This window comes from Chelonia mydas, chromosome 8, assembly GCF_015237465.2.
Source record: "Chelonia mydas isolate rCheMyd1 chromosome 8, rCheMyd1.pri.v2, whole genome shotgun sequence".
In the NCBI taxonomy this organism is placed as follows: Eukaryota; Metazoa; Chordata; order Testudines; family Cheloniidae; genus Chelonia; species Chelonia mydas.
In genome coordinates, this window is record NC_057854.1 from 712303 (window position 1) to 739232 (window position 26930).

The window sequence follows — 26930 nt, forward strand, 5'->3', positions numbered from 1 at the left end:
CACAGCCACAGAGTTAATGTGCTATACAGTCTTTTATTAGAACCATGGAAAGCACCAAACCAGAGTTTGCAATGTATGTGATTAGAGAATGGAAGATGCTGGGTTAGCTGCTTGGGTGTACCAGAGCAGTACGTGGCTGTACCACCTTTCCACATCCCCCTATCCTGGGGGTCAAATTGCAAAGCCCCGCTTGCAAGTGAGAGCAGCCTGTGCTAGCCAGTCCAGCCCTCCCTGGAACCCACTTACACTGATGCAGATGGGGTGGGGTGACGCTGCCCTACACCTGTGGAACAGTGCACTCCAGGGAATCCTCAGCTGCTGCCTGAAGAGCGCTTCAAGTTTCCATTGCACTGCTGCAGCAGGGCCAGGAGCCAAGAGGGGCTGAGGATCTGGCCCACTGACTGTAAAGCTATTCCCTACAATATCAACCCGTCCCCCAAATTAACTCCCCATCGCTCACCCACTCTTGCCCCAGATGCCTTTGAAAATAGGCCAACTTGGCAGTGTGCCCTGGAGCTTAGCTCCTTCAGGTTTTGGGTGGGGAAGAGCTACTACTGGAGAATGGCCTGCCCTGGCTTCTTCCCCCTTAAGGCACAGGCTGTTAGCTGAACTGCCCCCACTGCTGGCTGCTGTGAGGGAGTTGTGCCGGGAGGGCAGCTAGAGCTCAGCTGGGCACCCAGCTGCTTGCTGTAACCAAGGGGAGAGCTTGGGGGGTGAATGCCTTGCTGGTACGGTTCCTTCTCTAAACAAGTCAAAGGAAACATGAGTTCTGCAGCTCTTACCCTTGCCCCCCTCTGCCCCCCCCCCCCCCCGCATGAAGTGGGGTTCTGGGTCTGCCCTTCATCAAACCCTCTGCATGGCAGGTGGGCTCTCCCTGGCTCTGTGGCCCACATCCCCCTCCTGCCTTTGTCACTGATTAGTCCTTCACGTCCTGTCACTGCAGGCTGTAGCTGAGAAGAAGGTGTCTGTGCTGCTGGCTCCTTCCCACTCCTGCTTGCCCTGAGTCACTTCCTTCCTGGGTTTGTATAGTTAGTTGCACAGCAGAGCTGCTGATGTTGGGCAGATGCAATGCTGCTGCCCATAGAACATGCAGCAAACTCTGGCACGTGCACCAGGTGCTCAGCTCCTTGGGCTCCAGCCTGCTGTAGCCTGCGTGGCTGCATGAGACACTCTGGGCTGGAATTTCGCTGTATCCAGAGCCCACGTAGTGTGTTGAGCTGGTGGTTCGTGCCCTATTATCAGAGGCAGCAGTGTCTCCTCTGGATGTTTGCCTCTCTGAAGCTTTCAGTGTTGGGTGTCTGTGTGAAGTGAGCTTGGGGCAAGCTCTCTTTTTGCCCCAGAGAAGGCAAGCTGATTTAAACAGCTCTTGTTGAAAGCAGCAATACCAAGGGCTGGCCAGAGCTGGAGGCACTTGGTCCTGCACTGTACCTGGGGATTTTCTGCTGGGTACAGTTCCTCTCCCCACCCCTCCACCAGGGCTCTTGTCTGTGTATTTAGTAAGTGCCCTGTCCTGTCCAGATGGTCTCTTATAGGCCCCCCCAGTGGTGGCTGCAGGAAATCTGGCTGTCGGGGGATGTGCAAACTGGCCAGGATCAACGCTAGGGGTTGGCTCATGTGCTCAGCAGTTGGTGGTGTGCTGCTGCCAGCTGCTTTTTCACTAGCTGATGGATCAATCAGAATGAAACATCTTCCCCTTTCTGGAAGAGTCCCATTTCTGTGCCTGAATCAGCTGGGTCCGGCTGCGGGGTTGAACACAGCCCCAGTGTACCTTGGCTGGCCTGGAGGAGAGGCAGGTGTGCTGTGGGCTAGTTTCCAGAGTGGATATCCTACCCTGCAGCATTTTAATACTTGCCATTTATATAAAGTATTGTATACACAGTATTTAAAGAGCTTCCCAGTCCTGTCCTATGGCGTTGAGCAATTAACCCTAACAGACCAATCTGCTTTTAACAATATTGATGCTGTAATGATACCTAGCACTTGGATCCTGCTTTCCAGACATTAACTAACTCTTGCTCCCTACCTTGGAGGGAGGAGTTAGTTCCATTTGCAGGTGGGGAGGCTGAAGCGACTTGCCCAAGGCTACCCAGTGAGTTGGCTGCAGAGCTGGGATTAGAGCAGAAATTCTTGTCTCCCAGTCCCACATGCATTTTTCATTAGCATGTTGCCTCCCTGTAGTGAATATATTTAGCCTTGGAAGATTAGGTAGCATGAACATCTCTAATTGTGCTAGGCAGGAAATTCTGCAGCTGGGGATTTCATACCTTTGCAGCACCGGGGTAAATGTTATCCTTCAGCTTACTTTCAGAGATGGGGTCTGAATACAGGCCTGGGAGCTAGAACTTCAGCTGATACAGGTGCTCTTAGGCCTTCTCCAGTCTGTGCCTTAGTTTCCCCATCTGTAAATGCAGATAACTCCTTTGAAATGGTTGGACAGAAGAGCTCATTGTTGTTGATTCAGTGACTTCCTGCTCCTCTCTTATGAGCTGGAGTGATTTAACTTTCCTTTAGTAGCAAGGCGATGTCCTGTCACTCAGGGAGAAAGGCACCATTGCTGTCTAGATCCACAGCATGGGGCTCAGGTCCCCAAGGTGCATAGCCTTGTGACTGTTCCAGGGAGTCCATTCCCTGATTCCTGCTGGCTGGGTCTAGCTCGGCATGGGGGTTTTCTCCTTCCCAGCTCTCTGTGCTGCTAGGTCGGACGCTCTAGCTTGGTCTCTTTTGTGGCTGCCTCATTGTGATGTCTGTTCTCTGTCCCCTGCAGGCGGCGGAGGGAACAGGAAGGGCAAGAGTAAGAAATGGCGCCAGATGCTGCAGTTCCCGCACATCAGCCTGTGTGAAGATTTCCGGCAAGCACTCGGTGAGGAGTAGCTGTTTGTTGGATGTCAAGTGCTGTCCCCCGCCCTGTTTGCATATGCGGCTGGCGGATATACGTGGTTGGCTTCCTTGGGATGACTCTTAGTTGCCTGGTGGGGAGTTGTTCATCCATTGTCCTGCAAGCTCTGCCTAATTGCATTTGTGAGTCTCACTGTGTCATGGGAGAAACTAGGGGCACTGTGGTGTGTATGGGGCACAGATCTGCCAGACGTGGTAAGAGTCTGGGTGCAGAGAAAGGGGGAATGCTGGTAAGTCATGCTTTCTCCAAGCCAGCTGGACACATCCAGCAAGGTCCTCCAGGGTCCTCTAGACCAGTGGCTCTCAACCTTTCCAGACTACTGTACCCCTTTCAGGAGGCTGATTTGTCTTGCGTATCCCCCCAAGTTACATCTCACTTAAAAACTACTTGCTTACAAAATCAGACATAAATACAAAAGTGTCACAGCATGCAATTACTGAAAACTGCTGACTTTCTCATTTTTACCATATCATTATAAAATAAATCAATGGGAATATAAATATTGTACTTACATTGCAGTGCACGGTATATAGAGCAGTAGAAACAAGTCATTGTATGAAATTTTAGTTTGTACTGACTTCACTAGTGCTCTTTATGTAACCTATTGTAAAACTAGACAAACACCTCGATGTGTTGATGTACCCCTGGAAGACCGCTGTGTACCCCTGGTTGAGCCACTGCTCTAAACCATTAGAGGTTTCCCCAGAGACAGGAACTTTCTTGTTCAGGTAAACATAGCCCAAAGGGTGTCGCTGAGCCCCAGATCACATTTCAGGGCTGCCCCTTACATAGATGGAGAAGTGGGTGCCTATGGCCGAGGCCCATATACTCCCTGGCAAGCTGGTCCTAAATTCTTCACCACCATCCCTGGGGATCTGGTGCAGCAGCTTCATTCTGATTCAGCTTTTCAGTGAACTGCAGCTGAGATAGTCACAGTGGGTACAGTAGCGCTGAGTTGTTTGTTCTGATATTCAGTTCAGTTTATTGTATGCTGTCCCCATGTTTTCAGTGCCTGAGGTGCTTCAGGGTTTGGTATTGACATTGCATAACTGCATCATCAGAGCCATGGAGGAAGCTGGAGGTTTTGGCAGTTGAGTAGGGGGCAGCTGGAGCTTTGGGCACTGGAGCTGTTTGACACTGGGATAAAAGCCTTACAGATGAATAGTAGTGAAATAGTGAAGTCACATTTTAAGTTGTCACCCGTAAGTTTCAGTGTTAACAGCCAATTGAGATGAATTATGTAGTTCACCCTCCTGAGCTGTTGTTTCAGGCTGTCTGCGGGCTAGGGCAGATGTTACTGTATCAGGTGCATTCAGGTCACATTAGGAAGGTTCTGTGTAACCAAGAGGCCTGTAAACTTGGGCCATGATTCTGCACTGTGTATGAGCACACTGGATGGTGGTGGCCACAGGGACCTGGGGGTGGTTCCCTCATCCTGAGTGTGAGGCCCCGCCGGAAGTTAGAGCAACAGGGGGCCTACTCTAACTTCCATCCTGTGTGTGAGCTCCAAGCTTCTCCTAGCTGAACTCCATCGCACCCCGTCTCGCCCTGCCCTGTGTGATGCACTCCTGCCCTTCCCCACAACTCCCTTTCCCTGGGGGTGGAGGGTGCAACTGGTGAACTTAGGATCAAATTCTCCTGTTTGCGTTTTAAAACAAAAGCTGAGATTTTGGAGCAGCTCTGCCCCCATCGCTGAGGATGATGGCTGCCTTCGTCTCTAGCCTGTTCCGTAGCCATCCCTGTGTGTGTTTGCATTTCTGACTGCTCTGCAAACTGAGCAGAGCGTTTCCTTCAGCTGGCCTTGATGCTCAGACCTCTCTGTTCAGTGGGCATTACGAGGCATTTTGTTAGCAGTGCATGTCACCTGCTGCTGCGCTGCCTGTTCACGCAGGCTGGCTGTCAAAGTTTAAATGTCCTTTCCACTGTCCTCTGGCACATCTGGCCAAGGCGTTGCTTGGGAAGACCTGGTTCCTGTCCCCACTGCTCGGTCGTTCCCCCTGCCCCCTCTCCTCCCTTTGCTGGACTCCAGCTTTGTGCTTTACTGGCTGTAGATCTGTTCCAGATAGAGACTCCTTCTCATTTACAGTTAAAGGACTGAGGTACTGCTGGCCCCCCGGGGAGAGGTGAGGGGGACGTGCAGTCCATGTTCAGGATGGGTCAGCATGTTTGTTTCCAGCAGTGGTTCCTGTATTTTCCCCTCTCGCTAATGGCTTCAAGGCCAGGTGTGGGCATTCTTCTTTCCCTCCCCACACAACCCAAGGGGGTGGACAGGCCCCTCTACATCACTGAGCTAAAAAGGTCACTGCAGAAATCCAGCCTCTCTGCATGCACTGGTCGTGCCAAGGCCTGCAAGAGCGAGGCCTGTGCCGTGCTGGGGCCAGTGATGGCAGCGAGGGAGTCTCTGACCCTGCCAGGCACCAAACCTTTCACTCCTCATTGGAGTGAGCTCATTTCCCCACAGAGAAGGAAATAGGGGAGCTAGTGAGGCAGCAGTGTGCCCCCCGCCCTCCCCCCGCCGCGCTGGAGCTGTTGTCTCTGAGCTCTGCACCACTCAGGAAGCCGCAGCTTCCTCAGGAGAAACTGCTGCACAGGGGAGGGGAACGCCTACAATATGCCTGCCATGAAGGAGGGCGGGGATCTCTGTCCTGGGGAGTGGCGGGGGTAGGTGCTGAATACAGTGAGATGCATTCTCCCCCTCCCCCCAGTACCTCCCTTAGTGAGGGCGCATGTCCCTTCCAGGCCACCGCACTCACCCCTGTAGTGTGAGCAGAGTCAGGTCCTTCTGCTCTGCCTGGACCAGGGATAGACCGCAAGGGCAAACGGAGCCCCCTGCAGGCTGGGGGTGGCCAGGTGTCCCGGTCCCTGATGGCTGAGTGCGGGCTCTAAAACATTACTGATGGATGGGGAATAAGCAACGTTTCTAATGGGTCTTGCAGGAATCCGTTCTCAGTCCACCAGTATCTTTACCAATGAGCTGAAAGAAAATATAAAGTCATTGCAGACTCAAAAAGAAATAAAGAAAAAAATTGCAGATGGCCCAAAGATTGATCAGGGTGGTAAATAAAGATGAGGACAGGTCACTGATACTGAGTGATCTGGATTACTTGGTAAGTGGGGCATGAACAAATGTGTTTTATTATGGCCAGCTGCAAAGTCCTACATCTAGGAATAAAGACCATAGACCGTATTTTATCCTGGAATGCTGTGGCTCTGAAAAGGACTTGGTGGCTGGGGCGGGGGAGGCGGTATGGTAGATAACCAGCTGAACATTATTCCCAGTTTAATGCGATGGCTAAGAGAGCTAACGTGATGCTTGGGTGTACAAGCAGGGGAATATCAAGCAGATGTGGAGAGGTGACGTTACCATTGTATACAGCATTAGTGAGACCATTAGTGGAATAGAGTCCAGTTCTGGTGTGTGCACTTTAAGAAGGATGTTGACAAATTGTGAAAGGTTTCTAGAATAGCTACAAGAGCGAACTGAGGTTTGGAAAACCTGTTGTACAGGGAAAGGGTTAAGGAGTTCAATATGTTGAACTTATCAAAGACAGAGTTGTGGTGACTGGACCATGGACAGTAAATCTCTCCATGGGGGAAAGATTTTTGATAGGAGGGCTCTGTAATGTAGAAGACTGAGGCAGACCAAGATCCTATGGCTGGGTATTGAAGTTATCCAGATTAGATTAATGGAGGAAATAAGGCACACAGTTCTAACAGTGAAGGGACTTGCCTGTTGGAGCAGCTTGACTTAGGCTCATGTCAGGTGGGGTCTCTAACCAGGACTGGATGTCTTTTTACACTCTAGTTCATCTGCAAGTTGTGGGCTCCACAGAGGAATCACGGGGCGCGATTCTTTGGCCTGTATAAACAGGGGGTGAGAATAGACTGTCGCAGTGAACCCTACTGGCCTGATCTGTGAATTCTCATTGGCTGTGGCTGTGCTGGGCTTTGATTATACCTACGCTTGAGGCAAGTGGCTCACTTCCTCCTTTGCATTTGCAGAGCGGGACTATCGCAGCCTTTGTGAGAAGCAGCCGATTGGGCGTCTGCTCTTCCGGCAATTCTGCGAGACGCGGCCTGAGCTGTCACGCTGTGTCAGGTTCTTGGATGCTGTGGTAAGCACAGAGCTGTGTGAGAAATTCCTCCAGGACGCTCTGACCCATGTTCGGAGAGTCGGGGCCAAGGCCCAATTGGCCTAGAGCCCTCAGTCTGTTGCTAAATCTAGGGCTGAGTGTGTGGGGAGACCTGAACCCTTGGCCCTTCCTCCCCTGCCTCAGCATGGTGACTGCTTCTCTGCTTTATGCTGCAACATTTCCCTGGGGAAAGAGTCTGTTAGCTGCTGTTCAGTAAAGGTCTCTGGAAAGACTGGGGCTGTGCCCTGAGGCTGGGGGGCAGTGTGCAGAAGCCCCATGTGCCAGTAATGGGGAGAGGGGGATTATTGATGGCAGGCGGATCATTCATGCTGTTCTGTGGCACGCCCTCTGCACGCACTTCCTGCATGTCTCCATGCCCAGCAGGGGGACTCCTACCAGCCTCATTTTCTCTGTACAGGCAGAGTATGAAGTGACTCCAGATGAGAAGCGGAAGGAGTGTGGGCAGCACCTGATTGACAGCTACCTAAACCCCAAGGTAAGTGACCTGAGCAGGCTGCTCCAGAGGCTGAGCTGCTGGCTCCATGCTGGCATGTATAAGAGGGACACTTGGGAAGCAGGTGGCCGCATAAGCACCCAGATGCTCACTGCGTGTTGGGAAAGAGCATCAGCCACCCCCAATGCAGGGCATCCCCTTACAGTCTGGGAGGAGGGAGCAGAGTCCCTCCACTACCCCAGGAACAAATGTGCCTGAGCTCTAAGTGTCCTGGGGGCAGGCCGAGACCTGTGCTGGGTTCCTGTGGATTCCATTCCCCTGGCTGCAGCCCATGGAGGACCCTGGGGCTCAGCTTCCTGTGTCTGACACAGCCCCTCCTTTCCCAGAGTGCAGATCATGTGCCTGAAGTTCCCTTGCAGCTGGCAAGCACCTGTTCTGAGAGGCTGGAGCAGGAGCCATGCAAGGAGCTCTTCAAGGAATCAACCAAGTAAGTTGGGGAGGGGCCCCGGGGCCTGGCTAGAGGTTACATTGGATAGTGTAAATATTCCCAGGGGAACGGACATTACAGGTAATTGGCTGAGTCCAGTGTGGCCATCAACATACGCCCCTTGCAGGAGCAATTTGGGTTGCTCCTGGGATTTGAGTCTTGTTAGCTATCCATGCTAGGGAGAGGGATTTGCATTTGCAATGAGCAGGCTGAGTCTAGCCAGCACTGATGGGGAAGGAAGTGTGAGTGCAGGCCAGCTTTTGTGTTTCCTGCATTTCAGGGGTCCCTGAAGGCCACAGGGTGGTGCAGGAATCTCTGTTCTCTTGTGTTCTCTGTCTTTACTGGTGTTCGAGTCACCATCCTGCGTGGATTCTGTCCTATTGCCTATGGTCAGCCCTGGACTTGCTGGCCTCCTGCTTGTGGCTTTTGTTGGGCTCTCCAGTGCATCTCTTTGGGCTGAGATTGGGACAGACCAAGTGTCAAAAGTTCTGCTTGCCTAACGCTGTCTGCATCTGGATGTGGCTGTTGTGAACACATGGTAGAAACTGTGAGTCCAGGGGACTCCAGGAGGTGGGGTGTGCAGGGGCCTGAGGCCTGCTTGCTTGGGGGGAACCGCAGTGATGGTGCCTGGAGTTCTGTACCGTGTAAGTATATAAAGGAAACTGTTAAGCAAGCCAGTCCTTCTCCCCCTCCTCCGTCATGCTGTCCAACTCAGACGTTGCCTGACTGAATACTGGGCCTAGCAGCAGGTGCGCCCGCTGCCTTTATGGAACATAACCAATGGCGTTGTGTGAACAAGGAGTCTCCAGTCTGGGCCCTGCCATCTCTTGGCAGCCCCTGAAAAGGGAAGAGCCCATCTGCTGCTCTTGATGTCATCTGCACTCCAGACACTTTCTGCAGGGCTCATCGCTCTGTGGGCTGGCCTTGGCACTAGCCTCAAGAGCCAGTAATGGTTCAGACAGGTTCCCAGTTTGGCCTGTTGTGGACCCTGCTCCGATCTCCCCGCCTGCACATAGCAACGGTGCCTCAGCAGCTGATTACAATGTCTGGGCGTGGGCCTTCTGCAGGGGGCTCCGTTGCTAAGGACTCTCTCTCAAGGGGCAGACAGCACCACATCCTCCTCGTGTGCATGGCACAGCCTGCACCTGGTCACAGGGGCCATGCTTGGATCTGAGCAGTGCCAGCCCAGCTCCGTAAACTGCTTTCCCCACAGGACGATGTCATCCCCAGTGTCTGCTTCCTCTTCCTGCAGTGGCTGCAGATTACTGAATGTCAGGACCAAAGGGCTGGAGTTTGTGGGAAAGAGCTCTCCTGGGGTGCTGGTGGGTGCATGGGGCAATGCCTGGCTGCCCTGCTAGGAGGGGGCAAGGGTCTCATTCGTCTTGGGTGCAGCTGTGGGGAAGGCCAGCTACTGCTTAGATCAGAGGGGTCTTGGGCCCAAGTCTGGGCTGGCAAGCTGCTCCATCCTTCGGAAAGCATTTACAGTGTCCTCCTGCCCAGGAAGCATAACTGACTGGCTGCGCCTCTCTCCCAGGCTCATCCATGACTATCTGAGCGTGGCTCCCTTTGCCGATTACCTCGACAGCATCTATTTCAACCGCTTCCTGCAGTGGAAATGGATGGAAAGGTAACTCTGTCCCTGCTTCTCTCGGGGGCACTGCAGCCCAGGGGCCCTGCAGGCTCGGGGCTAGGAGGTGCTGCTCGAAGGGAACCTGCAGCCCTTCCTTGAGTTCTGGCCTAAGCCAATCAAGTGGGAGCAGATGTTCTGTTACCTCACATCAGCTCAGGGTGCTGTTCTCCTCAGCACTCACGGAGCCCTTTCCCGGCTTTAATTAAGGCAGTAATAGGACCCTGCTTTCCCTGTGACTGCAGAGCCAGGGTTCGCCCTCTGAGTTCCTGACTCCGTCAGCTAGCTCAGGCCAGGTGTGCCTGCTGCACCAGGGAGGGTGGGGGACTTGTTCCATGCAGCCTGGTACCTCACTGCTCCCCCTCCCATCTCATGCCAGCCTCTTCTGCTTTGTTCACAGGCAGCCAGTGACTAAAAACACTTTCCGCCAGTATCGCGTGCTGGGAAAGGGAGGCTTTGGTGAGGTGAGTGGCCTGCATGCTCTCCTGCCTTTGAGTATGGGGGAGATTCAGGGGCCAAACCTTTGTCCTGCCAAAGGGCCCCACCTGCCCCTGACAATGGGACTGGGCCTTGCTTTCTGACCCAGTCCCCAGGAAAGTCTCACTTGCTGGGTACTCTCTGCTCTTGCTCTTGATCCCCTTTTCTGGAGCTGGGAGAGCACCTTATGTTGGACACTACAGCTGCGTCTGGTGGGGAGGGAGGGGCTGGCATGGTGTGTGTTCAGGACAGGCAGTGCTGGGGGAACACTTGTCACCCTGCCACTGCTTGGGCAGAGGACCAATATCATTATCTCCCATCTTACAGATGGGGAAACTGAGGCACACACCTGGGATTCTTCTGAGTTGGTGGCAGAGCCAGGATTAGAACACAGGACTTCCTGACTCTCAGCCCCTTGCTTATGCTGTTGGGTTACACCTCTCTCTCGGGCTGTAACTGCCTCAGGCATCCCCTCCATGGTGGCCAATGGGCTGCAGGACTTGTGTCCAGGCTTCACTGCCATGTGCTCGCAAGGGGACAGCTCAAAGTTGGTAGAAGTAGATAACCAGAAGAGTCAGATGGGCAGGCCACACTGGCCAATGATCAGAGACCAGCAGGCCAGGGAGAACCATATAAGCCCCACACCAGGAAAAGAGTTGGTCTGGTGGCTTGGCTGGCAGACCCAGAAGTGCATGGCACTAATATTAGCAGTTTGGATGGGGTGGAGTCTGATCCCTGAGCCTTCACCAGCTGGGTTCAGGGGCAGGGTTTGGCCTGCAAGCTGAGCCTGCTGGCTTCCTCCAGGTGTGTGCATGCCAGGTGCGAGCCACCGGGAAGATGTATGCCTGCAAGAAGCTGGAGAAGAAGCGGATTAAAAAGCGGAAGGGGGAGTCCATGGCCCTGAACGAGAAGCAGATCCTGGAAAAAGTGAACAGTAGGTTTGTAGTAAGTACATAGGAATTGCTTTAACTTTGCATTAAGGGGCTGAGAGGCAGCTGACCCACCTGTGGCCCATACTCTGCACTGCAGTGGGGCTGCACAAGGAGCCTGTGTGGGTCCTAGTGCTGCATTTCCCCAGTGCTGGACTGTAAATGTGCCATCTCCCTGGCTGGGCATGAGATGGCATGGCAGCAGTGCTCTGAGGAGGGTGCAGGCCTTGCTCGGGGGAACCCTAGGGTTCCCCAGGTGTCTGGTTTTCGACCGAAACGCAGTCAAAGAGGGACCCTGGCGACTCTGGTCAGCACCGGTGACCGGGCTGTTAAAAGTCTGGTTGGCTGTGTAGCGGGGCTAAGGCAGGCTCCCTGCCTGCCCTGGCTCCGCGTGGCTCCCGGAAGCGGTGACCTGTCCAGCCCCTAGGCTCAGGGGTGATCAGGGAAGCTTCACTTGCTGTCCACAGCTCCCATTGGCCAGGAACCATGGCCAATGGGAGCTGTGGGGGAAGAGGCAGCGCACAGAGCCCCCTCCGCCTAGGGGCCGGAAATGCTGGCTGCTTCGAGGAGCAGTGTGGAGCCAGGGCAGGAGGGAGCCTGCCTTAGCCCGGCTGCACTGTCAACTGGGAGCTGTCTGAGGTAAGCACCGCCGCCTGGCTGGAGCATGCACCCTGAACCCTCTCCTGCACCCCAATCCTATGCCTCAGGTTGGAAACCCCTTTCCCCTTCCCATACCCAAACTCCCTCTCGGAGCCTGCATCCCCACCCCTGGCCGGAGCCCAGACCCCCTCCCATACCCTAACCCCCAGCCCTGAGCCCGCTCCTGCACTCCAAAACCCTTACCCCCTCCTGTACCCCTGCCCCAGCCCAGTGAAAGTGAGTGATGGTGGGAGAGAGTGAGTGATGGAGTGAGTGGGGAGGGCTCAGAGAAGGGGTGGGGCAGGATCTTCTGTGATTAGAAAGTTGGCAACCCTAGACAATCCAGAGGACCCGCTGATCTTCACGCCCCTGCTGTGGGCCCAGATACCAGAATTCAGCCCTGTTTGCTGAACAGGGCACAGTGATGGAGCTCCCCCTACAGGCTGGATGGTGTCACAGCATTAGTCTGCAGAAAGAAAAGGAGGACTCGTGGCACCTTAGAGACTAACCGATTTATTTGAGCATAAGCTTTCGTGAGCTACAGCTATAAGGGAAAGCTTGGCCTATGCAGGAGGCAAGCTGCAGCCAGCCCCACCTCTGACTTGCTGCAGCTCGATGGGGGTGTGTGGCAGAGATCTACTGAGCAACTGTGGCGCACGATCCTGTGCCTGGTGGAGCAGGCAATGCGTAGCGTGGGGACTGCTGCTTCCAGCTGTAGGGAGGTGTTGGCCACATGGCACTGAGCGGTGTGACAGTTCCCACCAGAGAGAACTTTGGGGTGAGGGCCCTGCATGAAGTGCTTCCACCCAGCTGCTTCCTGTCCAGGTGTCTTGCTGTCCTAGCTGGATAGCAGCTTCGGTTCTGATCTCTTCCCTGGAGACTTCCTAGCTCCTTGCACAGACAATGCAGCCAGTTCCCTTTCAGTGTGCAGTGAAGAGGGAATCTCCGGTGAGCTGAGGATCTGCCTCGCTGGACCCACTAGCTACTGCCCTATGGGAGACTTGGATTTGAATGGTTTTCCTCTCTGCAGTGTCTGCCCTGGCTGGTTGAGGGCTTCACAGCTGGAAGGCAGGTGAAGCCAGAAAAATGGGAGGGGTGCAAAAGCCCCCTCCCAAGAGATAATCCCCAATGTGTCTGATAGGTGATGGGGATATGAAACAGTTCTAACCTTGCCACCCAGGCAGCTGTGTCCAAGGCTGGCTGGCTGCCTGGGTGGGCATGGTGCCTGCCAGGGCCTCTATCTGCAGCAGCTCTGTTGTCTTCTAACAGCTTTTCTGCCCTGTCTTGCAGGTGAGCTTAGCCTATGCATACGAGACTAAAGATGCTCTCTGCCTGGTACTGACCCTCATGAATGGAGGGGACCTCAAGTTTCACATCTACCATATGGGTGAGGCTGGCTTTGAGGAGCCTCGGGCTGTGTTCTACGCAGCTGAGATCTGCTGCGGCCTGGAGGACCTGCACCGGGAGAGGATAGTGTACAGGTGAGTGAGCTTTCCTGTGATGGTGGTGGGAGTAGAGGCTCACAGTTACACAATATGTCCTTTAGTGGGGCTGGTTCTTTCACTAGCTGCAAAGGCAAGAGGGCTCCGGGGAGCTCTGCCTCTCCCAGCTAGTTCCCTCCCAATCCTCCATGAGGGTCACCCTGGAACCCAAGTTAATGGGAGCGGGGAAGGCCTTAGAGGAAAGGCTGGCTGTAAGCCTGCTCTGGATGGGTTTGGATGAGCTCTCTACAAGAGAAGAGGGAAGCAGCCCAGTGGTTTTCACTTCACCCTGTGGCTGACAGCTCAGACTCCAAGCCTCATGAAAAGAGGGGAACAGGAGCTGTGCTGGGCTCGCCTGGTGATGGGGATGTGACTGTAGGAAGGCTGTGCTCCTTGCCTGTGGGGTAGGAGCTGCATCCCATCTGCTCATGAAATGCAATATCTGTGCTTTGCACTAGGCTTGTACAGACAGTCAGACTGAAGTAGCAGGCACTGCCCTGGTGGGATGTTGCCTGTAGGACTGTCCCAGGCTGAGCTGAGGGTTTTGCTGCTCCAGGGCATGTCTAATAGAATCTGCTCTCTCCCACTCTAGGGATTTGAAGCCAGAGAACATCTTGCTGGATGACCATGGTGAGTCGAGGGCTGCAGGTGGGAGAGGAGCCAGGAGTGTGTGGCGGTGCTCTGGCCCTGTGCCTGGACTGTGGGTGCCTCTCTCATTTCCTTGTGTGAATCAGGGCTACTTTGTGCTTACCAGTAGCCATGGCCTAGCCAGTCAGCTCATGAGCTCCTAATGGTGTTATTCCCATATTCAGGTCACATCCGTATTTCAGATCTGGGGCTGGCTGTGCACGTGCCCGAGGGCCAGACGATCAAAGGCCGCGTGGGGACAGTTGGTTACATGGGTGAGTATCTCCTGCGACAGGAAATCTGGAGGCTTTGTGCCCTGATTTCCAGATTTGAAATGTGTTCAATTTGCATAATACCTCCCTCTTCCAAAGTTTGCCCTGCCCCACAATGTCCTTTCTGACCATAGAGACCCTGCCTAAATTATGGCCTCCAACAACCTGCCTTTGGCCACAGAGAGATGGCTAGAGTGACTGCCTAGACCAGTGGCTCTCAACCTTTCCAGACTCCTGTCCCCTTTCAGGAGGCTGACTTGTCTTGCACGTCCCCAAGTTACATCTCACTTAGAAACTACTTGCTCACAAAATCAGACATAGAAATACAAAAGTGTCACAGCACACTCTTACTGAAAATGACCAACTTTCTCACTGTTACCATATCATTATAAAATAAATCTACTGGAATATAAATATTGCACTTACATGTCAGTGTACGGTATACAGAGCAGTATAAACAAGTCATTGTCTGTGTGAAATTTTAGTTTGTACTGACTTTGCTAGAGCTTTTTATGTAACCCGTTGTAAAACTAGGCAAATCTCTAGATGAGTTGATGTACCCCTGGAAGACCTCTGCATACCCCCAGGGTACATGTACCCCTGGTTGAGAACCATTGGCCTATACAGTGTCACTCTATTCATCACCCTGGGCTGCATTCTAGCCAGAGCTCCATGACTGGGAGCAGACTGGGGGCTTTGCTTCTGAGGTAGGTGTCTGTGGACAGAGCCCTGGAAGACCCTTGGAATCTCTGATTTAGAATCCTAGCCGTCCTTAAGGATTGCGTAACCATGGGGACATGGTGCTTTGCGCACACAGCTCCCCTACGCTCCCAATGAAAACGGGAGACAGAAGCAGGGGTGCCCAAAACTAGGAGTCTACTGGCAGATCATAACAGCTCTGGTATCCTCAGCTGGGTTCAGTGAGGGGATGGTGTGCGTGCTGACTGAAAACTAGACTGGAGACCTTGGAGCTGAACACTGTAGGCACTGATTCTACATCCCTCCTGTGACCCGAGGTGCCTAGTGTGGCCCACACTGAAAATGCCAAAGTCGGCGCAGGTTGCAAGAATGAGAGCAGATTCTCCCAAAAATAGTGGTTAATACTGTAGTTAGATTCACCAGTCGGTCACAAACTGTGCTTCTGATCCCCAACACTGGTTATCAAGAAGCCAAAAAAAGAAACCACACAGCCCCCTTTATTGCATTCCAGTCTCTGGCTCCTAATTAGCAAATAGGTCCAGTAAAGTGAGAAGTTATTTAAAACTCTATTCACTGTACAAAATGTTCTTCTGATCCCCAGAGGGCCAGCCACATTCCCAGATCAGTACTAGTTTGGATCTGACCCAAAATACCACGCTGCCAGCCAATCCCTTAGTATCTAAAACTAAAGATTTATAATAAAAGAAAGGAAAGAAATGGTTGAAGCTCTCTTCTAACAACTATCAGATACATACATATGACTTCAGAGTCCATATATCGGGTTCGTAGCCACATTGGTGAGTTTGCTGGCTTGTAAAGTCCCTCTGGAACACACCCAAAGCTTGGATGGGTCTATCAGTCCTTTGTTCAAAGCTTCAGTTTGTAGAGAAGTTACTCCAGAGGTGAGAAGCAGGATTGAAGACAAAATGGAGAAGATGCAGCTGCCTTTTATATCCTTTGCCATGTGGCTTGTACATCTTTTGGCCCAGAGGCAAGTTCCCAGCACATGGGCATGGAAAAGCTTTTGGAGTCTTCTGTCCATAGGCATGTCCCTACATGTCCTGCTGACTCATAGGTGTAGCCCCTGGCTTCTCTCAGTGGATTCATTGTACAGATGACTGCCCTTGGTGGGCCATCCAACAGGCTAGATAGTGCTGATGTCAAGTTGCCTAGGGGTGTCACCCAGACACACAGCACAGGTTTGAGATGTAGGTGTATATCACACACTTATAACTCATGATACAAAGATACAGACCTATAAACAAGATTATCATACTTAGCAAATCATAACCATGTAAGGTCTCAGTGGAAAAGTTATCTGGTAAGATTCATTGCCATATATAATATGGGTATCTTCTAGTATAAGCGGTCACCCATATTCCATACAGCGTCCCACCTACTAAAGGCGATGGTAACATATAGCAGTTGAGCAGTGGCACACAGCAATGGGGGGCAGGTGGGGCCCCCCTTTGGGGAGATGAGCCCCCGGCTCCACCCACTCCCTCCCCATGGCCAGAGCCCACAGACAGACAGACAGACACACAAGCCCCTCCCCCATCCAGAGTAGCCCTGAGCTCTCCCCCGACTGGGCTGGAGAAGCCCTGGGCTGCCCGGAGCCCTGAGTGCTCCCCACCGGAGCGGGAGAAGCTCCCTGTGCCTCCCCTTCCTGGCCCCAGCCTGCTGGGTCTGTTGGAGGACGCGTTTGATGTGCCCCATGCAGGGTCCGGGGCGGCTGAGGAAGCAGTATGTGCTGCCTCAGCCGCCCTGGAACCTGAATGGGGCATAATAAAGCAAACCCTGCCACAGGCATTCGGCAGCCATGCCAGGGGAGGCTGAGCCTCCCCTGGCCTATTCGACCCGCAGCCCAGACATGCTGAGCGCAGCCCGCCCCAGGCCTCCCACAGCAGATCCTGCCTAGACAGCTGTGGCTGCACAGCCTTAGGGCTGGACAGGTCTCCTCTCATTTTTGACTGGTCACAAAAATCACCCTTTCCATCTCGTGGCTATTCCTCTTTCCTGAGAGTCCTCCCAGACACAGGCAAGGCTGGGGCTGTGCCCACCCCTGACCACGCCACTCATTCTCAGAATCTGCCAGTGCCACAGAGCAAGCCAGCTCCCTAGCTGTGGCTCCGGGACTTACCCATGGGGGCTGGAACAATGTGTATAGTGGGGGTGCTGAGAGCCACTGAACCAAACTGTGAACCCTGTATGTGATGGAAACCGCTTCCAGCCAGGGGTGCCATAGCCCTAGTTCCAGCACCTGTGGACTGACCTGATAGCAATTCCCCAGCTCTTCTCCCCTGGAACTAAGAGGTGGAGGAGGCTAGAAGCTGGCAGCCTGGAAGGAGCCCTTGCCCAGCTCTCCTGCCTGAGCCATTCCCAGCCCTTCTCTGACTAGGCTAGATTCACCCTCTGCCCTCGTGGGTCGTGTTCCATCCTCATGTTGCACTCGTTTGCCCTGCCCCCTTGCAGCTCCCGAAGTAGTGAAGAATGAGCGCTACACATTCAGTCCCGACTGGTGGGCTCTGGGCTGCCTTGTCTATGAGATGATCGAGGGCCAATCTCCCTTCCAGCAAAGGAAGAAGAAGATCAAGCGGGAGGAGGTGGAGCGGCTGGTGAAGGATGTACAGGAGGAGTACTCGGAGAAGTTCTCGCCTGGCGCTCGCTCCCTCTGCTCCATGGTACCAATGCCTGAGTCCGTGGGTGCCCAGGGCGTCCATGGGTTTTCCAGGGCTGGAGCACCCACCGAAAAAAAATAGCGGGAGCTCAGCACCCACCAGCCACAGCAGTTTGGCAGCTCGAGGAGGGGTTTGCGGGAGGGCGGAGAGCAGCGCGGGGGCCTTGGGGGCGGGGGCAAGGCGAGGGCAGGAAGAGGTGGAGTGCGGGTAGGGATTTGGGGGAGGGGGTGGTGGGAGCAGGGCCTTAGGTGGAGCACCCCGGGGAAAAATAAGTCCACGCCTATATCTGAGTTCCTCCCTTGCCCTGCAGATGCCAGAGCAGCAGTGTCCAGGCTCGCTGTCCTTCGCTCAGCTAACGCTGCTCACGTACCTTTGGTCCCAGCCGAGTCGGCTGGGGATGAGGCTGCAGGCACAGCCTGCTGCCTGAACTTGGTGGGGGATGGGGGGAGTTGCATCCTGGCATCCAAAAACAAGGCATGTGGGGTGGCTGCAGGGTGCACTGACTCCCCCTAGCACCTGCCTGGCTGGAGAGCCTGCCCTCTGACAGGTCATTCAGAAGCCCAACCTAAATTCGACCTCAGCTCCTAGTGTAGACCAAGGCTAGGTGCTGCTGTTCCAGGTATCTTCTTCCCCAGGCTTCTGTGGAAGGGTCCTGCCCTCTGCCTGCAGTTCTCACCCTGCTGCGCTGTGTTGCAGCTGCTGTGCAAAGACCCTGGGGAGCGGCTGGGGTGTCGAGGAGCTGGAGCCCAGGAAGTGAAGGAGCACCCTCTTTTCAGACACCTGAACTTCAAGAGGCTGGAAGCAGGCATGCTGGACCCCCCCTTCAAACCAGACGTAAGTGTTGTTCCTGGGCAGATCAGAGGCCGTGGCCCTGTGGGGAGGAGCTCTGCTCCCACATTACCTCTCTGTCCCATTTGTGCGGATCTTTTCCCAGGTGAGCAGGGGCCCTGTAGCTACTTACTAACGAGGGGGTCCCCCTGCTCCCCACTCTGGTTGGGGTGTTTCTGGAGCAGCTGCCCCAGCCTCCCCAATGTGAGGGATGCTGTTGGAATGGGTGGCATAGGTGGGAAGGGAACTGCCTGGCAAATGGTGGGAGTTCTGACAGGGCCCATGGGGCTCGGCTCCGCTGCTTTGTGACTGCTGCCTCTGCTTCTCTCCCAGCCCCAGGCCATCTACTGCAAGGACGTGCTGGACATTGAGCAGTTCTCCACGGTGAAGGGAGTGGAGCTGGAGCCCACAGACAATGACTTCTACCAGAAGTTTGCTACAGGGAGTGTGCCAATCCCGTGGCAGAACGAGGTAGGGGGGGTTCATGCACAAAGGGCGCCTGCTCTGCAGGGAGGGCTGCCTCCCATAGCACAGCGCTTGACTAGGTCCAGGCCTTGGAGAAGGGGCCAACAGAGCCCAGTGACCCTGCTCCTCCGGGCAGTGACTGAGTGAAGGGTTCTTGGCAGTCTCTTGTGCCCTGTGTGATTAGCCTTCGGGGGGGTAGGTAGGGGCTTTTCTGGGCTGTTCCGGTCAGCGGGTCTCCAGTGCCCAGGGTCCTGTCTGCTGAGGCAGGGGGGTGAGTGTCTCATGCTGCAGTCATCTCGTTTCTCTCCTAGATGATTGAGAGCGAGTGTTTCAAGGAGCTGAATGTCTTTAGCCTGGATGGCACAGTGCCCCCTGACCTGGACTGGAAAGGACAGCCTTCTCCACAGCCCAAAAAGGGCTTGCTACAGCGCCTCTTCAGCAGACAGGTAAACCCCCAAGTGGGGAGCGGGCCCTCTGGGGATGGCACCCACCTTCCCTCTGCACTGAGACTGCCAGCACGCTCTCCCCCTCCCCCACCCAGCAGAGTCAATGGCAGGAGCCAGACACTAGGGGGCACCAGAGGCGCAATGTCTCCCAGCTGGTCACCAGCATGATGGGGCCAGTTTCCAGGGCAGCCACACTCCTCTGAAGTGCCAGCGGAGTGCCTCTCCTGGGCATTCAGAGCCGGGCAGGTCCTCTGGCCTCCCTGCCGTGTTCCCTAAGGGCTGGAGCCCTCCGCTGTGTCCACCGGTGCCTGTAGCGCACTCGCCTTTCCCCAGATTTTCAGGCCTGCAGTTGATGGAGCTTTGTCCCCCTCAGGAGTTACCAGCCCTGACATCTCCAAGTAAGCTGCTGCCCTGCACAGATATCCCTGTAGTGCACACGGCCTGATGGTGGGGTGGGGAGACTCGTACTCCTGCAGACTTCCTGATCATGTCGGCTCGTGCTGGGCTGACTGGGCTTGCGTTTCGCTAGGGGAGTGCCCAGGAAATGGTGAACTGGTCTGGCAGGGGTCCAGCCCTGTCTCTTCTCTGCTGAGCCCTGTTCTTCCCTTGTTTCCCACTTGATCCATACTCCCTGGTCTGAAAACGATACGTGTCTGTAGCATAGAGACTTGTTGCTTCCCTCTGCAAGAGGTGGCCCAGTACCTCCAGTCCTCTGAGACTGACTCCGTCCTCGCATGGTCCTGTGCACCTAGCCCTATGACATCTGTAAAGACAATGCCAGCTGCAGCCAACTGCACTGTTGCCAAGTAATCTCCAACCCTAGGTCAGGGCAGTTCAGCTCATTTGAGGCCCTACTTTAGATCTGCTCATGTGGACACAACCACTCGAACCCCTGGATCGGGGAAATTATATGGCGGGCCATGAACGCTCACAAAATTGCGGGTTGGGGTGAGGGCTCCAGCTGGGGGAGTGGGCTCTGGCATGGGGTCAGAAATGAGGAGTTCAGGATGTGGGAGTGGGGCTCTGAGCTGGGGCAGGGGGTTGGGGTGAGGACTCCAACTGGGGTACGGGCTCTGGGCTGGGGCAGGGGATGAGGGGTTGGGGGGGTGCAGGAGGGTGCTCCGGGCTGGGACCAAGGGGTTCGGAGGGCAGGAGAGGGATCACGGCTGGGGCAGGGGGTTGTGGTGTGGGAGGGGGTCAGGAGCGTAGGCTCCAGGTGGTGCTTACCGGAAGCAGCAGCATGTCCCCACTCCGGATCCTACACGGAGGCACAGCCAGGTGGCTTGGCGAGCTGCCCCGTCCTCAGGTGCCGTCCCTGCAGCTCCCATTACCCATCGTTTCCAGCCAAAGGGACCTGCGGGGGCGGTGTTTGGGACGGGGGGAGCATGTGAAGCCCCTGGCTGCCCCTACCCATAGGAGCCAGAGGGGGGACATGCCACTGCTTCCGGGAACCATGTGGAGCCACAACACGCTCAGAGCAGGGAAAGCCCCCAGCTGGAGCGCCAGAGCAGGGAAAGCCCTGGACCCCACTCCCCAATGGGAGCTCGAGGGCTGGATTAAAAAGGGCTGGATGTGGCCCCTGGGCCGTAGTTTCCCCACCCCTGCCCTGAACCTGTGGCTTTCCCATGCTCTCCAGGCAGTCTGCACAAGCCATCAACTGTCACTTCCTGGGCTTTGCCTTTATTGGAAACTTGAATAAAAGCAGGCTTTTCCCATAAGCCTGGCTTGTCCTCAGGCTTCCTTCAGGGCCTCTCTGTGTGCCTTGTTTGCTCCAGGCTCTGGGGGGCACCCCGTCTGATCTGAGGGGATGGGAAGGGGAAACTGTGGGGCAGCAGGACTCGGGCCCCTGCGTGTATCTCTGCTACCAGAGTAGATCAACAAGAGCCTTCATCCCTCCAGAGGGTGGGAGATTGTTCGGCTCCTGCTGGAGACGCACACGTCCTCCCTGTGCAGCTCCAGCCTATCTGCATGACGCTATCTGTGCTGTGCTGGAGGATGACAAACTCCCTCTCCACCCCACTCGTTAGCTCTTACCCTGCATGTGGCAGCAGTGCCCAAAGGCTGTGCGTGCATTGTGCTGGGTACTGCCAGAGAGACAAGGACGCTGCCCTGAAGAGCTCAGTCTGGTCTGAAACACACGCCAAGCATGTGGCAGATGGGGGCGGGCTGGGCTGGGGTGTGGTGCCCTGAAGTCCTAGGGACGGTGGGTGGTTCTAACTGCACTGGAATGCCCAATCCCCTCTCCTGCCTATGTTGGCATTGCAGCAGGAGTTGGGGGCGAGGCCTTGCAGACCAGCTCAGGGAGGGTGTCCCATGCAGAAGGGGGCAGTGGAGAAGGTGGAGAGGAGCAAGTGGAAGGGGGCAAGGTAGCAAACCTGACAAGGGAATGACACCAGAGAGAAGGCCAGATGGCATGGAGGAGCAGAGGGAGGCAGGGCCTGGATGGGTGAGGACAAGAAACTTGAAGTGGGTGTTGTGCAGGGCCAGGGGAGGGGCACAGTCAAAGCCCCAGGTCAGAGGGCTGATCTTGAATGGGTTGGAGGGGCTACCATGAAAGCTGGGAAGGGAGCGTCACTGATGGAGGTGCCCAGGGACTGGACCAGTTGGCTTTGGGAGGTGGAGGGGAGGAAAAAGTGGCCAGGTCAGATCTATCTGTGTAGTTGGGGTCGGGGTCTGAGTTGTGTACCCCCATCCCAGGCGGAAGGACTCTGCACAGACTCCTGAGGGTCATCCTGCCAGGCCGAGTCCTCAGCGTTAATGAGACTCCCAGCATGGCTCAGCCTGCAGCAGGCAGAGATGCGGCTTGGTGCACAGCTCTTGGGTGCCAGTGGGCACAGAACCACTGCAGACTTGTCTCTGCATGTTCTCTGGCATGGAGTAGTCTCAGTTTGTATCCAGGGACAGGCATAGCCCATGCTGCTGCCACTGAGCTGCTGCCTAGCAGCTGTGTGACCTGAGCACAAGTAAATGTCAGAACAGCCTGGCCCAGACCCGTTCCGAGCTACCTCCTCTGCTGGTTCCCGCTTTCCCCTCGTAGGCTCTCAGCATGGCTGTCCCTCTTTGGTGCTGTTTCATAAGAGCCTCTGGCCGGAGCCACTTATCCCACTGTCCTGGCACAGGAGTGCTCTGAGCCAGCTGTGGGACCTGGCAGGGGGGCGGGAGCTGCAGCAAACATGGGGTCCTGCCTGGTTGTGACTCACCAGCCTCTCATGCCACATCTTTTCTCTTTCCAGAGGTGAGCAGCCCTCTCCTGGCTGCTCTGCTCAGGGAAATACCTGGTGGCCTAGACTCACCTGCGGACATGGCAAGACCTGGGGAAGAGTCGTCTTGTCCTTCAGTGCCTAACCCCCACCCTCCCCACCCCAGCAGAGCAGATGCTGCTTGTGTGTGTTAATTACCCCGTGAGCGACTAACCCTGCTTCCCTGCACTCTCGTTGCCTCACCCCAGTGTGAGAGGGGGCTTTGCCACTGCTGTCCGCTCAGTCAAAGCTTCCCTGCATTACCACTGCTGTGGGCCCTGCTCCCAGCGAGGGGCTCCAGGAAGCCAAAGGCTCCTGCTGACCCACTGACCTCCATCCTGGGCTCTGAGTCTCGCCAGCCCAGGTGCTTTGTAGGGGTTGGGATATTTGTATAGGTCTATATGCCCTGAGGGCACAAGGATTGTTTGTGATGGGCTCCAAGAGCTGCCTTGCCCAGATCCCTGCCCTCTTCCTGCTGAGGGAGCCAGCTGCCTGTGGGCCCCCAGTGATCAAGGGGCTCTGTGCTGTGTGGGGTGCAGCCATTGGGTCAGACGTGAGCTGGTTGCTGTGTGTCTTCTGCACCTCGATGGTTTTCAGTCTGGGCAAGGCCAGTGAGGTCCCACCTCAAGCTGCTGAGCTGGCCAGTATAGGATTGTTCCTCCACTCAAGGGCATGTCCTCTGGGAAATGGTCCTGCTGGAAGGACTCCCCTGTCTGTTCCCCTCCCAAGGGTGTTAGCTCTCTTCCCCTGGCTCCGAGTCCCTTCTCTTGCAGGGCAGGGTGACCCGCCCTGCTCAGGGCAGCTGGGGACGTGTTGTTTTGTACCCATGCTCACCCTCTGCTTGCTGTGCTCCTCTCTCCCTCTCCTCCCTTCTGTTGCCCTTCTGACTTCAGGACTGTTGTGGAAACTGCAGCGACAGTGAGGAAGAGCCCAGCCGGCTGTAGACCCCAGCCTGTTCTCCGGGCCTGGACCCTCTTGCCTCTCCCAGGCACCCAGCTGTGCAGCACGCCAGCCTGATGGACAAGGTAGCAGCTGCCCTGCCACATGGGATTTGTTTACAGTTTTGCACATCTCTATTTTGAGACACTCGAAGTAGACCCAGAAAGATGCTCTGGGCTGTGAGCAGCAAGCCCTGCGCCAGGGAGCACTGTGCAGCAGGGCCTCGCTGTGCTCGGGGAAAGCACATGGCTGGGAAGACCTGGATGCTTCCGAATCTGCTGCTTGGAATTGCTCTTCTGCTGCTCCCCTTCTCAGCCCCGCTGCTCCCCTCCACCGGGGAGGGAGGGATCCCCCAGCACATGGTGGGGCTGCCAGGGCAGGAGCTGGCAGGAGCAGGTCCAATGACCCATTCCAGTAGCTGGCCAGTCTCGCAAGCCCCAGGTTTGATATATTTATATAGGTCTGTATGTATGTATATATCATGCATAGGTTTTTTATTTCTCGGGGGAGGGGGTCCTTCTGCATTACCCCTCCCCCTCCCATGGGCTCTGGGCACAGTGCTTCCCACAATGGGGGAGCTGCTGTGCCTGCTCTGCCCTGGAAGTCTTGGGCAGGGGCCCCTTGGCCACTTCTGGCACCTTAACGTGTCTAAAGTATCTTCCCTAGGACCTTCTGGGACTGCTTCCGAGGCAGCTTAGCAGCTGCCCCTCCCCCACGCCCCCCCCAGGAGGATGTCTCCTGGCAGCACAGGCTAGAGGGGAGGTCCATTGTGCAAACATTCCCACAGCCCTTTGGGCACAGGAAAGTACCATGCCAAAGCATTTACCACTAAAAAGCCCAGCTATGGGACCAGTCAATGCTTCGCCTCACCCCCTTTACGTGCTGGGCACCTTTTCTCCTTGCTAACCCTGGCACTCACTGCCTCTGGCCCCTCTGATGGGAGCCAGGATCACCCCGGCTGTTTGAGGCTGCAGTTCAGCATCTGCTGCTCTCTGCAGCAAGGCAGGATGTGGCCTTTCCCAAATAAAGCTGGAAGCCAGGCCAGCTCCTGGATTCTGCATGTGGCGTGGGGTGCCCTGGCTGCTGCTGAGAGCCATCGCAGACAGCTTGGGTAGTCCCCTGGAGGAGCTGCAGCAGGAGTCCAGCTCGCTGCACTGGCTGGCAGAGGCCATCGGTGCCCAGTGTGTCTGTAGCTTTCGCTTTGTGCAGACTCCATAGGAATGTGCCTCTGCCCCATAGAGGGCAGTGGGGCCGAGCCTGCTGCCTGTGTCCAGCTGTGGTGTCTGCAGCTCCACCCTGCTCGGAGGTACTGAGCTGCTTTCAGTGGAACAGCCCCACTCAGGCCACCACCTCCAGGCTGGGCCCAGCTGGCTGCTGAGCCCCAGGGACCTGTGCCAAAGGCTTAGTTCCCCTCACCCTTTCCCCATGGGACTCTCTTCCATTACACAGCCTTGCAGCATCTGGAAATCTTGTGCCTTCTGGGGAATCAAAGGAGAGGGGCACGGCGTCCCAGCTGGAGCCTTGCATGGCCCTATGGGACTGCTTCAGCCCTCGGACATGCTCTAGGGGTCCATCCATTTGCTCGTGTCCTGTACAGTGCACACTTGTTCCTAGCGGTAGTGGGACTCTTCCCCCGTGCACTGGGCTGTCTGCTCCTCGGACCTGTGGTATCGTTCGCTTGCATTGCACTGATGGTGGGAATATTTAAAGAATTTTTAACCTTTCTGTTAAATGTAAGTTCTGTCATGTCTGCTGCTGCCGTGCAGAGGTGAATACAGTGAGCACAACACTCTTCCCGTTGCCTCCTCCTTCTCCCCCTGTCTCTACCTAGCAGCCTGGTACACAAACCTGCTCGGGGAGAGCTATGCTGCTCTGCCCAGGAGCACAGTCGTCAACTTACACATGGTAAATTAGCTCTCCAACTTTCACAATAAGCCAAAAATCAAGCTAATCCCATTTCAAAACAAGCCAGTCCCTAAGAACCCCAACACTCAGTGATTAGACCCCCGGCGTGCAGTCTGGGACTGTGGTGGGCTCCAGGTGAGCACCCCTGACTCTTCCCCCCCCCCTCCCCCAACACTTGCCCCTGCTTGCCGGGAGCCAATCACAATAAAGAAGCAACAAACTAGAAGCCAAAAACTAGCTAACAAGCAACTCACAAGCCAGTTAAGCCAAAAACAAACCCAAATTCTGTTTTTTCTGTCGTGGGTTTGGTGGGTCTGTTTAGGAGCCTAGGATTAGCCAAGCCAAGCCCCTGGGTTCTCGGCTGCCTGGTGAGCCATGGGCATGCAGAGGAGTGAAAGGTGCTCACCTCTCTTGGGGCAGGGTGGCTCCTCTGTAAATTCTGCACTTCCATAGGCCTGGATCAGGCTTCTGCTATGAACACTGAGAGCCCTCCCCTGGGCATCCACGTGCCAGTCACGTTTGTCTCCCTGCTGCATCCAAGCTCCCCAGGAATCCTGGGTGTAGCTCTGCGGATGGGGCCTGGCTCCTGCTCTGTGCATTGGGCGGTGCCCATCCCAAACTGCAGGATCCCCCTTCTTCCTCCATCTGAGCCACTCTCTAGCAGCTCATCCACAGCTTCCCCTCACTGGGGGCCTTGGGACTTGTTTTGGGTGCTCCTAGCCAACTTGTCTGAGCTGCATGCGGGGCTCTCAAGTGCTCAGCCCTGTCCAGCCAGCAGGGAGCGTTGGCCACTTGAAGGAAAGGAAGGCATCTGAAAAGGGGTAGCAGCTCGATCGCCAGAGGGTATGTGGAGCTGTCTCCCCTGGGGTTGTGGAGGGGAGAACACAGCGACTGGTTTACCCTCAGCACAGGGGCCTGCTCCAGCCCAAAACCACAGCGAGCCTGGCTGTGCAGACATTCTCCTATCCCTGGGGCAGAGCAGGATCTTACATACGGGTGGAGAAAGTGTTTCTCCCTGGGAAGCCCCCTCCAATAACCCCAGTCAAATCCCGCTCCTGGACCAGCTCTATCTGGACAATGGGGATGGCTCTCAGCTGGGAGCAGTTCTCTGGGGCAATACCTGGGCATAAGAGGCTGCATGAGTTCATGCTATGGCTGGGTGCTAGTACTGCCTGGCTGAAGGGGGACTCGCCCCTGTGCTGGAAACTGCAGGCATGCTCCTGCTGAGGCCCTAGAAAAGGGAATCTAACCCGTGCCCTGCAACCTCCTGCTGGGAGGGACTCCAGCTAGCATGGGAGGGTGGCTGCATACCAGGGTTTGCTCTGAATCAGTGCCCTTGTGGATGCTCATCTGTAACACCCACCTCTGCTATCTGATTTGCTCCAGCCCCTCTCAATCTGCTGCCAGGTGCGGGAGCTGGGATTGCCCATCAGCAAGCACAGGCTAAGCCTCCTATCAGCTGCAGTGCTAGTCAGGGTCAGCAAAATAGTTCTAAACGCAATTCCAGGGCCCGTGCAGGGTGCCTTCATTCTGCCCTCCATGCATTGCCCCCTCTGCCTCCCACCAGCCTTTACGCTCCCCACATTCACTTGCTTTTAATCCCTCCTGCCCTCAGTGCATCCCCTCCCTCCACAGCTGCTGAAGTCTGTGGGTTTACTGTTGCATTTTCCTACCTTTAGAAGTGGGTTGTCCACACCCCATTGCTGTGG

General features: G+C 55.5%; 1 protein-coding gene across 4 annotated transcripts in view; it reads left to right on the forward strand.

Annotated features, from left to right (window-relative positions):
- Positions 1-25110, forward strand: part of GRK6 (G protein-coupled receptor kinase 6) — a 31224-nt gene extending 6114 nt beyond the window's left edge. Inside the window, exons 2-16 of one of the 4 annotated variants that reach the window (XM_043521218.1) lie at positions 2765-2860; positions 6899-7011; positions 7448-7525; positions 7870-7970; positions 9505-9597; positions 9998-10061; positions 10879-11019; positions 12933-13123; positions 13716-13753; positions 13936-14025; positions 17194-17402; positions 18096-18233; positions 18561-18698; positions 19004-19138; positions 22372-25110. In XM_043521218.1, the coding sequence (XP_043377153.1) occupies positions 2765-2860; positions 6899-7011; positions 7448-7525; positions 7870-7970; positions 9505-9597; positions 9998-10061; positions 10879-11019; positions 12933-13123; positions 13716-13753; positions 13936-14025; positions 17194-17402; positions 18096-18233; positions 18561-18698; positions 19004-19138; positions 22372-22377 (1631 nt within the window). In that variant the 3' untranslated portion in view covers positions 22378-25110. Of the gene's footprint in view, positions 1-2764; positions 2861-6898; positions 7012-7410; positions 7526-7869; positions 7971-9504; positions 9598-9997; positions 10062-10878; positions 11020-12932; positions 13124-13715; positions 13754-13935; positions 14026-17193; positions 17403-18095; positions 18234-18560; positions 18699-19003; positions 19139-22371 lie in introns of those variants that run through there. The other 3 variants (XM_037906953.2, XM_037906952.2, XM_037906951.1) reach the window with 3 other exon arrangements.
- Positions 25111-26930: the final 1820 nt, after the last annotated feature.